Below are 16,243 nucleotides of genomic sequence, written 5' to 3'. Positions count from 1 at the left end.
ATAAAATTACAAATACTCTACTATTATTTTCAGTCCTCAGCCTGATGGAAATCTGCTCAGTTAAACAAAGACTTAAATCTAAGTTCTAAAAGTTTTTTCTCATTACCTTTTTTCCCCCCAACTGGCATATAAAAAGACAAAAAGTGAGTACTAAATTCTTTAAATACAAAAATTTGCAAGTCCACTGTCACATAAGATAAAGTCCTGAGTTTTAGATTTCAGCTCTCAGAATCACAGTCCCTAAAGCGTATTCACCAAGAAGAAAATGCAAAGAGTTCTTGCTCTAGAAAGTTTTAGTTCTCTTTTTTCACTCCTGAAGAAATATATTATGGCCCATATTTCATTTCTGACTTGTAATACCCTCCGAAGTCCATTCTGAAAAGTGTTCTGCCTTCTCTTTCACATTGATTTTATTAGCTGGCCTAAAAGACAATTTTTGCCAAATTAAATGTTTTAATGTGTTCTTTTTTGAATAATATGTTTCCTACTCAAATGTATTCATACAACACAGCTCAAAACACAACACTTTTTAAAATTATTAGTTGTTAGATTTTAAAGAGACTAAAGTCAACTTATTGCTGAAAACACACAAAAAGGACAAATTGGTTGAAATTTTCATGAGAATGGAAAATGTTTAATAAACTCAGAATAGCGGGCTTATTAAACTATAGTGTTATTTACAGCCATAATTCATCAACCACAAACACAATAATGTGTTTGCATGGCATGCTACAACAGAAGCTTTATTCAGTTCATTCAGAAAACATTGGCAAAATAAATTTCAGTTGCGAATTCACAGATACAAGCTTCAAAGTATAAAGTTGTATGTAACAAAAAATACAGGTAATATTTATAACAATAACTTACAGGTACAAACTAATGATAAACTACAATTTCACAAAAGACTGTAAACATTTTGCACACTTGTCAGTCCTTTCTTTTAGGCAAAGTGCTCTTTTGATGACAAATAAATTAACAGATACACACTAGAGTGAACTATTTCCAGACAATACAAAAAATGTTTTGATTTGTTTTCTGCTTGTAAACATAAGTTTTACCAAAATTGAAGAATCAATAAAAGTGTCTTGCAGGCCAACTATAGATACATACCTGGGCAGCAAAGTGATGTTGGAAATGCTTTAGGTGTTAAATAAAAAATTAACAGCAATATCTTTTCAATGGTATTTTATACATAATAAATGACGAATTTATATCTTTAATCAAGTCTATCCCTGAAAAAAGAATTAGGTATGACTTATTGGCAGTTGTGTCATTGAATGGGGTAACAAGGGCTGGAGTCCAAGAGCTGTTGGTGAATGAGCTACAAAATAGAAAGAAATTTGTGGATCAGTTTTGTAGGGTGAATAAAACTGATTTATAAACAAACAAAAACAATCCAAGGCAATGTTTTCATCACTCATTATAGCTGAGGGCACCAAGCTACACTCATTCCACTGACCTCAGCAGAAGCATTAACTTATTCAGCATAGTGAGAGTCCAGGAACAGTTTTACCCCCAAATCTTTATTTGGGGCCACAAGATTTTGCCACTTTAATGTCCTCCATCCATACCCCATTCACTGCACTTCACCCTGAAGCTAGAAAGGCATGGGTTCCTCTTCAGAGATGCTGCTAGATTTCTCATGAAGGTGTTTGTATAGGATGATCTTCCCCAAGTTTCTTTCATTAATGTTTAATTACCTCCTCCCTAGGCATACATCAAAACACACTGGACTCAGGCAACACTACTGTCTTTCATGTGAACACACACAATTTTAATGCTAGTATAAGTAAATGGCAACAATGGTACAGGCTCTGATTTTTTTATTTAACCAAAACTTAAAACGAAATTTCTGCTTTCAGCAAGGGCTATGTTGCTTCAAACCAAATCTTTCTCTGAGACCAACTAGGAAATCTGGACAAAATTTTACAAATCTGTTTGAAGGCATCTGAAAGACACTTAAGGAGTGAGGACTTACAAAGTTCCAGAGTGGAGGGAAAGAAAATGAGGATGCTTTTCCTCCCACAAGGATAGTGACAATTTAAAACAAAACAAATGTCTGATAGGCCGAGAAGTTTAGCAGAGCATTCAGAAGTTAGACTTTGGCAGAGTGGTAAAAAACAAAAATTAAAGAGCAGGGCCCACTGAAGAGGAGAAGCCCTAGTTAAAAACAACAACAGAAAACAAAATAAAACAAAACAAAACAGGGATACATTTGTGATTCCAAAGAGCTAACTCCAAGGAGTAGTAAAACAAAAATATACCAGCCCTCCTAAGGATTTGTGCCTGATTGGATTAAGTTGATTTCACCCTATCCTGACTACCTGGGGGGTAAAACTAATCTTCTCTAGTGGAAGATATCATCCAAAGACGCAAATTATCTTTAGTTACTCATACCCAACATCTGAAATGCAATAACAATTAAGAAGACAAATAACTAGACATGACTTGAAAGAAAATAAAGAGGAAAATAAAGAAAACAGAATAGACCCACCAAAGATCCAGATACTGGAGTTATCAGACATGAACTTTAATTTAAATAAGGATAAAGTGACAAAATGGACGACTTCAGCATATAAATGGAAATCTTAAAACTGAAAAACATAATAAATGAAATTAAGAAGTCAGTGGAAGATTTTTTTTTTACAGGATATTAGATATAGAGAGTATTAGTGAACTAGAAAAATAGTTCAGAAGAAAACATGAAAATTTTTTCATAGGAACAAAAACAATATTTGAGGAGAGAAAAGCTGAGAATTTTCCATAATGAAAGACATCAAACTACATATTCAAGAAGCACACCTGGGCACAGTATGATAAAACTTTTTCAAGACAAACACAAAGAAAAAAGTTGAGGAAAAAAGACATTTATTTTCAAAAGGAGCAACAGGGAAAACAGCTGACTTTACCAATAAATGGAGCCAGGTTAATTAGCTATCCATATGCAAAACAAACAATGAAAATCAGAAGACAAGGTAATCATATTTTCAAAGTGCTGAAAGAAAATACCAACCCAGATTTCTAAATACAAAGAAAATATCACTTACAACTGAATCAAAAGAAATACTTAGAGATAAACGTAACAGAAGACGTGCAAGATTACTAAACAGAAAACTCTAAATCATAAGAGATTACTTAAAGATGATCTAAATAAATGGAAAGACTTATTAAACTTCATGGTATGGAAGGCAATACTGTTAAGATGGCAGTTCCTAAAACTGATCAATATATTTGCTATAATAGATTGTATCAAAATATTAATTGTTTTCCCTTTTGGGGTAGAAATTGACAAGTAGGTAAATTTTATGAAAATATAAAGGGCCAAGAATGAGCAATACAAACTTGAATAACAATGAAATAGAAAGAAACTTATTATCAGATATTAAGAACTATAGACCCAGTATGATTAGAATGATTAGGTAGCAACAAAAAAATAGACTAACAAAACAGAACAGAAAGTACAGAAATTGACACAATATATGGACATTTGATTTATGGCAAATGTGTCTCTACAGAGAAACTGGACATTTTCTGTTTTCATCAACATAACAGAAAAGCTTCACTTTCTATCTCACACCACACACAAAATTCAATTCCAAATGAATTTGAATTTACATCAAAGGTAAAACAAAGTTTCTAGATTATATCATAGAAGATATATCTTCATTATCTTTGAGTATAAACAATTTCTTGCACATGTCACCAAGAAAAGCACGGCTCATGCAGGAAAAATGATGAAATAAACTACATTAAAATTAGGAAGTTGTGCTCAATGAAACATTCCATTAAGAGAATAGAAAAAGCCAAGTTACTGAGTAGGAGAAAATAGTCTAAGCACATACAGTTATCAAAAAGCTTTATATGCAGATTACACCAAGAACTAAAGCAAATCAATTTAAATAAATAATAAAGACAAGCCAGTAGGCCAACAGACAAAAGACTTGTACAGCTCTTCACAAAAGAGAATATACAAATGCCTGATGAAAAAATGCTCAGTCATCAGGTAAAGGCAAATTAAAATAAGATTGCACTACACAATCATCAAATCTGCTAACATCAGGAAGTTACACCATACCAAGTGTTGGTGAGGATGTGAAGCATCTTGAACCTTGCCAATGGTCAAGGTGTAAACTGGTTCAACCACTATGAAAAACTGTTTGTCAGAATGACTGAGGTTGAGCATATGTGTAGCCCATGACCTTATGTCCCACTCCCAGGTACATATCTAGTAGAAATGTGAATTAATGAGCACAAAAAGCATGTACAATAAAGTCCATAGCAGCATATTCAAAAAAGCAAACTGGAAAAAAAAAAAACAAGCAACTATCAACCAGGAAATGGATAAATTGTGGTATATTCCTACAGTGGATTTCTATATAACAATGAAAACAAATAACTGATTCTCACAATAATATAGGTGAATCTCACAATGTAATTGAAAGAAGTGAGACACATAATACATTCTGTATGGTTCAAAAAGAGCAAAACTAAAGGGTGGTTTTAGAAATCAGTGCTATGTTACTTTGGGAGAAAAGGATAATAATTGGACGGAGACATAAGAGAGGCTTTTGAAATGTTAATTATGTCTGCTACTTTGGGCAGTATCTATATGGATACATTCATTTTATTAATTCATCAAGCTGTATAGTTATGTATGCACCCTTCTAAATGTATTATTTGCTTCAATAAAAAACAATTATTTAACAAAACTTATTAAACTCCCATCTAAAGATCTGAGTGTGAACACTTGCTCTGATCACAGGAAATAAAGTATTTAAACATTTACTAGTAAAAACAAACAAAAAAATCTCTAAGTAAAGATCAAGCATTGAGTCATTATTAATATTTGCATCTTAGCTGCAAAGTGAGTATTAAACTTCTTTCTTAAAATGTAATCACAGAAATAAAAATGTTTGGATAATTTTGTCTCTACTGCACCCCCCACATTATTTTTAGCTACCACTGAGGTAATATTTCAAAATACGAATTGTATCAATTATCTAATATTGGAAGTTACCAGTTGTTCATTGCTTGGGAGACAGCTGTTAAATGTTGGGATACCTACCATCCATATAACTATGCAGCGCAGTTAACATCGTTCCATCTTGGGGCACGTAGGCAGAATAAGCCATTTCTTCTAACATGGGTGGAGACAGCCTGGAGGGTGGGACTGCTGTAACTGGGGTGGAGGAGGAGTGATTAGGACTGACATGTTTCTTGTGGCGTGCTCTACAATTCTGAAACCACACCTGAGCAGGGAGAAAAGCAACAGAAGTAGGTAGGTTACACACCAGCTTCTGAGCACATTATCAACCCAGTTAAAAAATGAATGCAACCTCAATCACACTACCACACAAGCATAGCATAAATGTAAATCATCTTTTATAAAAGTTCTATAGACAGAAAAGAAACATTTTAGTCCAAATAACAGTGGTCATTTTTCTTGCTCAGTTGATAGCTCTCTGGTGATTTACCTAAAAGCCAATTCTATTTAAGTAGGAAAGGGGACCAATTGCTTAAGTGATTTTGGTTTGTTGAATTTGAGTTGGTCAGATGTTAAATTTACCTCTTGAATGCAATTATTAAACTCTATTAGATTTGGCTGGGTGCTGTGGCTCATGTCTGTAATTCCAGCACTTTGGGAGGCTGAGGCAGGCAGATCACTTGAGGTGAGGGGTTCAGTACCAGCCTGGCCAACATGGTGAAACCCCATCTCTACTAAAAATACAAAAACTAGCTGGCTGTGGTGGTTGGCACCTGTAATTCTAGCTACTTGGGAGGCTGAGGTAGGAGACTCACTTGAGCCCGAGATGTGGAGGTTGCAGTGAGCCAAGATCGCACCGCTGCACTCCAGACTGGGCGACACAGCGAGACTCTGTCTCAAAAAAAAAAAAAGAAAAAAAAAAGCCAAAACAAAAATACCCCCCAAACTCGATTATATTTATTTTTAAAAAAATAAAAATAAAATCCAATTCTATACTAAAACAGCATCTTCCCCAGAAAAGGTGGGGAAGGGCCCTCAAGAATTCCAGAGAAATCTCCTTGGTTTTACTACTGGCATTTAGGACAAAAAGAAAAGCAGAAAAAGTTCTTTTAATCAGAACTTTAAAAAAAGACTACTAAATGTATTCTTAGGCGCCTGCTGGACTTATTTCAAATCCTTGTTCAAATGACTAAAATCACTACTGAGAACTTAAAGCTTTCTACAAACCTCTTGATTCAGTTATTCCAGTCAGATTTTAACCTGCTGAGTTCAATTTCTCTTGGTGAATACATAGGCTATTCCCTAAGAGGCATGTTAAGTCAGGTCTATAATAAGAAAAAAACTCATAATATTTAAGTAGAATTAAATACAAACACATCCACTGGTGAGAGTTCACAAAATGTAAAGTGCTAACCACCCTGCTGTCCACTCTACTGCAGAAATAAAAGAAGCAAATTCAGGGCAAGTGGAGCTTTACATACAGGTCAGGGCAAGTAAGTCTAGGCTGCCCAGAAGGCTTTCAGTAGCTAATATGCCTGTGTTTGAATTCCCTGCCAGGTGATAAAACTTGACCACAGAGAGTGTTACTTCATTAAAATACTGTATCACTTATTTTCCATCACTCCAAACAACTCTGTCATGAGAGGAAAGAGAGGTGAAGGGATAAAAACTTAGCATGAGAACATTTTGGGATCGGGGGATATGAGGCCAGGAAAACATCAGGGGCATAAGTCTGTTCAAGGCTGGTGGTAGGGCCTTGATGGCACAAGGCAATCTGGGCTGATTAATGTGAAATAAAATGAAGCTGCAAAGAATTTATAAGAAAAAGCTGGCCTTACTTCAGAGCTACACCCTGCTCCTGGCATTGAAAAATAGAAGGCTGGCAAAGTATACTCTCAAGAGTAATTAAAACTAAAAGAATAAAAATTAATAATCTAGCGGGGTACATAGCCTTGAGCAGGAGGCTGAAAAGTAGCACCTAAGGAATGTTTCTGGGACAAGACTTAGGCATGTATCAAGGAAGATAAGTGGCAAGTCACAGCCTCCTCCAGATCCCTGTTCTCTGAAGTGTTAGTGAGACACAGAGATACCTATAGACCACACCCCAAATCTCCACAGTTCTGCCCACAGGCTCTGGAACAATAGATGTCACTACTAATACTAATCTCACCTAAATAAGATGACATTACTCAAACATTCTCCAATGTGTAAGGGGGAACCGCTGCCACCTGCCTTTTTCCCTTATGGGACCCCAGAAGACACATATGCCAGAGGACTACATGTAACCTAAAACATGTTGCATTATGATTCCCAGAACTTCTTCAAAGTATCTTTTTGTCTCCAATAAATTATACATTGAATGGAACCTACACAGTTGTAAAACAAAAGAAACATCATCTTTTGATTGAAAAAAACCCTCAAACTTTGTAAATAAACATGAAGAAGGTATAACATAAACAGCAGAATAACTATCTTAATACTGATTAAGCAGCTTCTTGGAAAGATCATCCAGAGCTAATCAAGCAGAGGGAGGTTTGCAAACACAGTGTCATGTAACTGGTAGACCAAAATATAGTTTAAGATTCCAGACATCAGAAAATTCCTTCTGGCATGAATGCTACCCAGCTTCAGAATCAAATATAAGTCCTTGTGACTCTCCTCACTGACAAAATTTCCTCCTTCTGTTTTGCAAACATCCAACAAGAGTTACAATTTTCTGAGTAACTACTTTAAAATTTTTGAGTTCTAAATCATAAACTAAGCTAAAATCAGGCCATGTAGATATAATGGAAAAGCAAAATACTAATGCATAGAATGAAACCTTTAGAAAGCCCAGACAAAAAGCCAAATATAATAATTTTGTATATGACAAAGATGGGATTTTATTTTATTGGGAAAGCATGGTTCACTGATTTGGGGAAAACTAATAGTTTATCATTTGAAAGAGAGAAAAAAAATAGATAAAACCCTATCTCCCATGGAACCAAGCCAGATAAATGAAAGTTTAGGTGTAAATAATTGAAACAATAAAAGTTTAAGAAAACAAAAAGCAACACCGAAGTACTCTCTAGACAGGGAAGCATAAGAAAGACCAAAACTAGACCAGGAGCGGTGGCTCACACCTGTAGTCCCAGCACTTTGGGAAGCTGAGGTGGTAGATCACAAGTTCAGGAGTTCAAGACCAGAATGGCCAACATGGTGAAACCCCATCTCTACTAAACATACAAAAATTAGCCAGGCGTGGGGGCGAGCACCTGTAGTCCCAGCTGCTCGGGAGGCCGAGGCAGGAGAATTGCTTGAGTCCAGGAGGCGGAGGTTGTAATGAGCTGAGACTGCACCATTGCACTCCTGCCTAGGCAACAGAGCAAGATTCCATCTCAAAAAACAAAACAAAAAGGCCAGGAGCAATGGCTCACGCCTGTAATCCCAGCACTTTGGGAAGCTGAGGAGGGTGGATCACGAGGTCAGGAGTGGAGACCAGCCTGGCCAATCTGGTGAATGCCGTCTCTATTAAAAAATACAAAAATTAGCTGGGCGTGGTAGCACGCGCCTGTAGTCCCAGCTACTCAGGAGGCAGAGGCAGGAGAATTGCTTGAACCTGGGAAGCGGAGGTTGCAGTGAGCTGAGATTCTGCCTGAGTGACAGAGTGAAACTCCATCTCAAAAAAAAAAAAAAAAAAAAAAAGAAAGAAAGGCCAAAACTATCAAAAGACTGGGAGATTTAAACACACAGAAACATAAATGTTCTGTGTGGAAAAAATAAAAAGGAAACTGATGAACCGTGAAAGGTTAACATGACAGATAGGATTAATAAATATCAGTAAGATATAGAGAAAATAACCCAACAGAAAAGTGAGCGAAAAATATACGGTCTTAAAAAATGAAAAAATGTGTTCAAGCTCATTGATAATGTAAGAAACAAAAATAAAATCAATGAGATTTTCTTTTCTAATTATTAAGTTGTAAAGGATGTAAAAGAATAACAGTATTCATTATTCTTGTGAGTTGGGGAAAAGGAACTCTTGTATGTAGCTCCTGGCAGAAAAAAATTGTATGAACTTCCAGGAAGGCAAAGAAATTTCATGTTTGTATAAAGGCCCTATGCATGTTTTATCTTTGGACTCAACAACCTCACTTCCAGAAATTTATCCTAAGGAAACTATTGAACAAGCATGCAAGGTAGATATACAATGTTACTCATGGCAGCATTTTATAATAGTGAAAAATTGGAAACTAAATAAATTGTACTATGCTCAATATATGTGGCAATAAATATGATGTTAATCTTAATATGGAAGGATCTTCCCAGTACACTGATTGGAAGAAATAGTAATATTTTACTCTGTCTCTACACAACATAAAAATTATAATTCACTTATCTGAAAGAGTATGTGAATAGTGATTATATCTGGATGCAGTGTGTGGGGGAAAAATATCACTCATCTTTATTCTTTGACTTCAGTATAATAACACTCTGCTTTATTACAAATGTCTTACTAAGCATATTTGTAACTAGGAAATGTGAAACTCTCCATGTACCAGACCACCATTTCCCCCTAATCTTTGGGCAATCTAGTTTGCATATCAGAATTAGAAGAAGTCTAGTAATAAAAACTCTTTTTTCTTACCTTTCTAAAATATTGTGCCCAATGCTAGGAAGGAGGCTGAGGGAAAGTATGATTACTATTTGAGATCACAGTAATTCTTAAAAAATACTCTGAAGGGCTACAACATATAGTAAGCCTATGTACAGATACAAATAATATACACATATGCATGCTAGTACTCTTTCCTTTGGAATCATATCAAAAATATTTAATGTTGAACCCTAACATATTGAAAGCCAACATTCAAAACATATTCTCCAAATGGTAGGGTATAGGACAATGTTAACTTGCTCATAGTACTAGTAACCTAAATACCTGGAAATTACATGACAGATGTCTGCCTGTGTTCCTTAGTCCTTCAAATATGAAAAGCTCTAAGAAAACTCTCCTTCTTTGCTTCCAACTTCAAAATGGTATAAAACATAACAGTCATGCATCTGACTTACCTGAAGTTACCATTGTTATGAATATACAGAGTCTTAAATTAGAAGGAACATTTAGCCCATGGAGTCTGAACTACCTCCCAAACAAAACTGTACTCCCAGGCACAGGAAACTCACTACCTTCCTTCGTAGTTGGTGCCATTTGTGTAGCCTTGCAATAATGAGAAAGTTCATTGTGAGTGAACACCAGTGCCTTTTTCTACATTCCATTGCAGGGAAGCTTTTCACAAATATTTAAAGACACCTACTCTAGATATTACTCTTTCCTTTACCATCTCCTGGCCTTATTTCCAGATAAATATCCCTGCTGCCTTTAATATTACGGAATGATCTAAATCTTTCACAACCCTGGGAACCTTTAAGGTAGTATGTTTTTCAGATTGCTTATTAGTCCCTTCTTAAAATTTGGCACTCTGAAATAAGCACAATAATCTGGATATCTGAAAACTGCTGAAGTGGTAGAACTTGTCTCCTAAGACAGCCTCATCACCCTGCAGTCAATTAAAACACTAGGAACCCTAGGTCTTTAGAGAAGCTGCAGTACCATCAGGTCTTTTCCATCTGCTTCTTTGTACAGATGATTTGTTAATTATGAAACATTTTAGGCTTACGGAAGAATAAGTACCTGTGTATCAACCACCCAAATTAAGAAACAAAATATAATATGTGCAATGAAGACATTCACCTTTCCCTTCCCTGAGTTTCCTCTTGCCTTTTATGGTTACTTGCTTTCATTTCTTAAATTTTTTGAACTTCCAGTATTATTTAAAATTATTTTCTGGCTGGGCACGGTGACTCACACCTGTAATCCCCTCACTTTGGAAGGCTGAGGCAGGAGGATCACATGGTCAAGAGTTTGAGAACAGCCTGGCCAACATAGTGAAACCTCATCTCTACTAAAAATACAAAAATTAGGTGGGCATGGTGGCATGCACCTGTAATCCCAGCTACTCAGGAGGCTGAGGCAGGAGAATTGCTTGAACCTGGGAGGCGGAGGTTGCAGTGAGCCGAGATCATGCCACTGCACTCCAGCCTGGGTGACACAGACTCTTTGTCTTGGAAAAAATAAAATAAAATGAAATAAAATAAAATTATTTTCCATTTCCCTGGTCTCTCTGATAATCTTGACACAGCTGGCCATCTCGTTCTTGAATTTACCCCACTTCTTCAGCCTCCATGCTGTTTCTCCACCTGACTCCTTCCTCAACTCTGGCTGTTACTACATCCCATTTAAACAGCACCTCTTACCCCGCTCTCTAAAACCCACTCTTCACCTTTTACACCCCATGATCTCTTTCTAAAGGATCTTATCCAATTTCATGGCATTAGATCTCTTTGCTTGAGTCCTGTTCATTCTTTCAAATACCTGTTTACATACTTAACTGCCACCATCACTGCATAATTAGCACAGCTAAAAGGGTCCAACTTCCAATCCAGCTTTCTTTTGACTTTCACATTCCTGTCAATGGCTCCATTCCCAAGATTACTTTGACTTCAAATTTATAAGTCACTGACTTTTTTGAGAGAGGATCTTACTCCATCACCAAGGCTGGAGTGCAGTGGTGCTATCATGACTGACTGCAGCTTCAACCTCCTGGACTTACGTGACCCTCCCTCCTCAGCTTCCCGAGTAACTGGGACTGCAGGTACACACCAGTATGCCTGGCTGGGTTTTTTTTTTTTTTTTTTTCCTGTAGAGACAGGGTTTCACCACCTTGCCCAGACTGGTATCAAACTCCTGTACTGAAGTGACATATTTGCCTTGACCTCCCAAAATGCTGGGATTACATGTGTGAGCAACTGAGCCTGGCAGAGTCATTGACTCTTAGACACCTCTCTGCTTCCCCATTACAGTTACCAAATATTTCTTGTCTTTCTAGCATCCATCAACTGCCATCAGTGTTCAGTCAATAAAATGTTTCTCAGCTGGGCATGGTGGCTCATTACCAATAATTCCAGCACTTTGGGAGGCCAAGGGAGGAGGATTCCTTGAGTCTAGGAATTTGAGACCAGCCTGGGCAACATGGTGAGACTCTGTCTCTACAAAAATTTAAAAATTAGCCGGGCGCGGTGGCTCAAGCCTGTAATCCCAGCACGTTGGGAGGCCGAGACGGGCGGATCACGAGGTCAGGAGATCGAGACCATCCTGGCTAACACAGTGAAACCCCATCTCTACTAAAAATACAAAAAAACTAGCCGGGCGAGGTGGCGGCGCCTGTGGTCCCAGCTACTCGGGAGGCTGAGGCAGGAGAATGGCGGGAACCCGGGAGGCGGAGCTTGCAGTGAGCCGAGATTGCACCACTCACTCCAGCCTGGGTGACAGAGCGAGACTCCGTCTCGAAAAAAAAAAAAAAAAAAAAATTTAAAAATTAGCCAGGCGTGGTGGTGTGCACCTGTGGTCCCAGTTATTTGGGAGGCTGAGGTGGGAGGATCACCTGAGCCCAGGAGGTCGCTGCAGTGAGTTGCGATTGCGCCACTGTACTCCAGCCTAGGCCAAGCATGACCCTGTTTCAAAAAGTTTCCGAAATGAATTTTACCCCAGTTAAGTGTCTCTTCAGAAACAAACAAACAAAAAAGCAAACAACAACAACAAAACCATACTACTTTGCTGGGCATTCCAGCATTCCAACTAAACTGCCTACCTCTATCTAGTCTCTCTGACTAGATAGAACTCCAGTTCTTCCCATAAGCTGTGACTAGCCCTTTCTTCCTAAAATCTCATATCATGGCATTTACCTGCTCAGAAGAGAACTCTGCATTCACAGGCCTCTCTGACTTGAACTCCAAGAATTTCATTTCCCACTATTTCCAAACATAAATTCTATCTTCAAAAAAACTTGCATGAATTCATCACTTTCCAGCTTTATTTACACCAGCTCCTCTCCCTGGATCTTTGACAGAGGCCATCAGCAGCCATCACACACACAATCATAGAAAAAGTAGGAAAAAACACCGACCTTACAGCAAGATTTATCTTGGAACTTTTTTAGCCTGAGGATCTTAGGGTTGCTGTGAGCACTGAATGAAGTAAGATGCACAAAGACTCATTTGACAAATGGTAGCCTAGCCCAAGCAGGACAATCATTACATTTAAAAAAAATTGATTTAGAATGTGAAGAGACTTAAAATAAGAAAGTAATGTTTTCACACTTCTTCACATACCAAAAAAAACCCCCAATGCATACTTATAAATACCCAGAATTAGAACTTTTTGTTTCTCTTGATTGACCTTTAAGTTAATCACCTATGGACAGGTACGGTGGCTCATCCTGTAATCCCATTACTTTGGGAGGCCGAGGTGGAAGAATCACTTAAGCTCAAGAGTTCCAGATCAGTCTGGGCAACATAGGGAGACCCGATATCTATTTTTAAAAACCTTAAAAAAAAAAAAAAGTAATCACCTGTATCACACGTCTGCTCAAGCCTGTCCTTTCTGCCAATTTCTGGAGTGTCTGTGCATCTGGGTTGTTGTCCTGAGCAAACTGTGCTTGCATAACCTGTTGTTTAAAACATGTATGTAGTAAATAGCTAAAAACAAGCAGCTCGGTCTTCTTCCTGCATTTTTATCATAAGAGATAAGACATGCACAAGAACATGGGATACTTTTATTACTTGCAAATCAGTATGGGGAAATACGTGTAAGTGAAAATGAATGCATATTTTGTAAATTTATACACAAGTTGCTATGCTGAGAACTTTAAAAAAATCTATTCCAACATGAAACTCTCTCAACTATGCTGTTAAAAATAAGCTCACCTTTCCTTTTCTTCCAATCTTATAACTCACAAATCAAATAGCAGGAGTTTCATTTATTGTTTTTTCCATTTTTTAAAAAATTGCCAACATTTGAAAACTTAATACAAAAATCATATCACATTTGTCTCCAACCTTTCCTGAGCTAAAGAGGTTCAGAGCCCCAAATACCTAATAGTATACACATCAACAGAAGGATTCCACTTAATTGTAATGATCCCATCATGGTTTTGAGCACTAGCTCTACAAAAAAAAAAAAAAAAAAAAAAAAAAAAAAAAAAAAAAGGTGTCTAAAAAGAGACACTCACCAGAGTCCACTGAATAAGAATTTACCAGGGTCTAAACATGTATGTATTTTAAAAGCTTACAGGTGATTCTGATGTGAGCTTTTGGATTGAAACCACCATGCTAAGAGATAGTGAAACATGAAACAAAACTCTTTGGTTTTAATTTCCTGACAGAAAGATGCCGACATGCCAATAAATACCTATAATAAAAGATAAACGGAGAGGAGTAGAGTGGGAGAGAGTGCTGGAATAAAAGCACAAGTCAAAAACTTTGAATTCCTTCAGAAAAGAGAATCATTATAAGAATTAAGTAAGATACTTGAATTCTATTATTAAAAGTCAGTCAACTGAGGGAAGCATTACAAAATGTAAGAAATGTATTATTACGAAGAATGAGAGAGAGGAGTTTGGCACCCAGTGTGACTGTGCTTGTCTACAGGCATAGGATGTGGGTAACCAATCTATCTAAAGACCTCAAGCACTGCTGGCTTCTACTCTTTTCAGCAGGCAAAATTAATTGCATTCTCCACTATGCTCCGTGTATAATGCTATCTTCTGCTACTACACTTGTCACAGGGTAGCTAAATAATTTGTTTTCAAGTCTATCTCTATAGTGGAAAGTGAGTTCCTTGAGATCAAGGGGAATGTCTTTTTCTTCATATCCCTAGGAGTTAAACTCCCTTTCTGTCAGGGAGTATGTTAAGAGTTTGTGACAGAGTAAAACTTGACAATGTAAGGAAAATCTGAATACAGTGTAGAAAAAAAAGACCAATATTGTTCTGGGAAACCTTCTGAGGTTTACAAATTTTGAGGTTTACAAATTTACCCTTCTAGAATTAAGTATTCTTGGCTTCCTATCTAGCTACATTGTATCTACAGACTCACTGTAAACAGAACATGGATTTTTTGCTTTTACAAAAGGACAGAATTGGCTTAAAAGTTTATTCTTGCTCAGTTCACTTTATTCATTCTTTCCTACTCCAAATGTGTTACTTTGATATCTTCCTGTGAAAATAGACTTGTGTTTCTATGCAGTTGGACGTGTAATAACCCCAAATAGAAAGAGAATGAGCAAATTATGTCTTTGTTTTTTAATTTTTCAAATAGAAAAAAGTTGGCCGGGCGCGGTGGCTCAAGCCTGTAATCCCAGCACTTTGGGAGGCCGAGACGGGCGGATCACGAGGTCAGGAGATCGAGACCATCCTGGCGAACACGGTGAAACCCCGTCTCTACTAAAAAATACAAAAAAAAAAAAAACTAGCCGGGCGAGGCGGCGGGCGCCTGTAGTCCCAGCTACTCGGGAGGCTGAGGCAGGAGAATGGCGTAAACCCGGGAGGCGGAGCTTGCAGTGAGCTGAGATCCGGCCACTGCACTCCAGCCCGGGCGACAGAGCCAGACTCCGTCTCAAAAAAAAAAAAAAAAAAAAAAAAAGAAAAAAGTTGAACAGACTTGGGGATTTGTTTGTAAGGTCATTATTAATAATTTACAAAACAGAAACTTCATGCTTTTCATAAATGCATTTTTAAAGTCACAAATTTAACAATGCAACCAAATTATATTTAATGAAGTAATTTCTCATTAAAGAGTAAAGCAAAACAACTCTGATCATTTAGAATGGATATATCCTAAGGGAAAAGTAAGATGAGTTGATTGTTCTTCCTTTCAATAGTATCAATAATTAGTCTCACACACACAAAAAGAAAAAAGAGGTACTTTGAATTTCTACTTAGTTTCACTATTCTCTAGGCACTAATGTTGATGAAAACTACTTCACTCCTTTTCCAAGTTCTTCTAACATGGACAAGGTGTGAGCCTCTGTAGACACTCATCATTTTTAGGCCAGGAGATCTACCAGAAAAGTCAGGAGGCTGCATAGCAGCAACTCGATCTGAAAACAGACGAAAGCAGGAGCTAACCTTGGCATGTTTAATATCAATAATCATTAAGTGCTTCTACCTAGAATAAGCAAGCCATAATATTAGCAGGAAATCCTTAAACATCATTTCTACAAATGGGACAGTATTTGAAATCCATTTGCCAATACATCCTCTGAGTCTTAAACTATTTTTTCTCCCCATAAATTTCTAAAGAATAATTTTGGGAAATTCTCTTATTTATCCCTTCCATTTTAACTCTCCTCTGTCCAAAGCAGGCACTGACTAGATAGTCT

General features: G+C 37.1%; 1 protein-coding gene across 2 annotated transcripts in view; it reads right to left on the bottom strand.

Moving 5' to 3' along the window:
* Nucleotides 1–606: 606 nt before the first annotated feature.
* Nucleotides 607–16,243, bottom strand: part of LHX8 (LIM homeobox 8) — a 33,483-nt gene continuing 17,846 nt past the window's right edge. For both annotated transcript variants that reach the window (XM_025404658.1, XM_025404667.1), the window contains 3 exons: nt 13,435–13,530; nt 5,066–5,249; nt 607–1,321 (listed from right to left, as the gene is read on the bottom strand). In XM_025404658.1, the coding sequence (XP_025260443.1) occupies nt 1,245–1,321; nt 5,066–5,249; nt 13,435–13,530 (357 nt within the window). In that variant the 3' untranslated portion in view covers nt 607–1,244. The remainder of the gene's footprint in view (nt 1,322–5,065; nt 5,250–13,434; nt 13,531–16,243) is intronic.

This window comes from Theropithecus gelada, chromosome 1, assembly GCF_003255815.1.
Source record: "Theropithecus gelada isolate Dixy chromosome 1, Tgel_1.0, whole genome shotgun sequence".
Lineage (NCBI taxonomy): Eukaryota > Metazoa > Chordata > Mammalia > Primates > Cercopithecidae > Theropithecus > Theropithecus gelada.
Note: the sequence above shows the minus strand (reverse complement) of the source record. Positions and strands in the feature narration are given on the sequence as shown.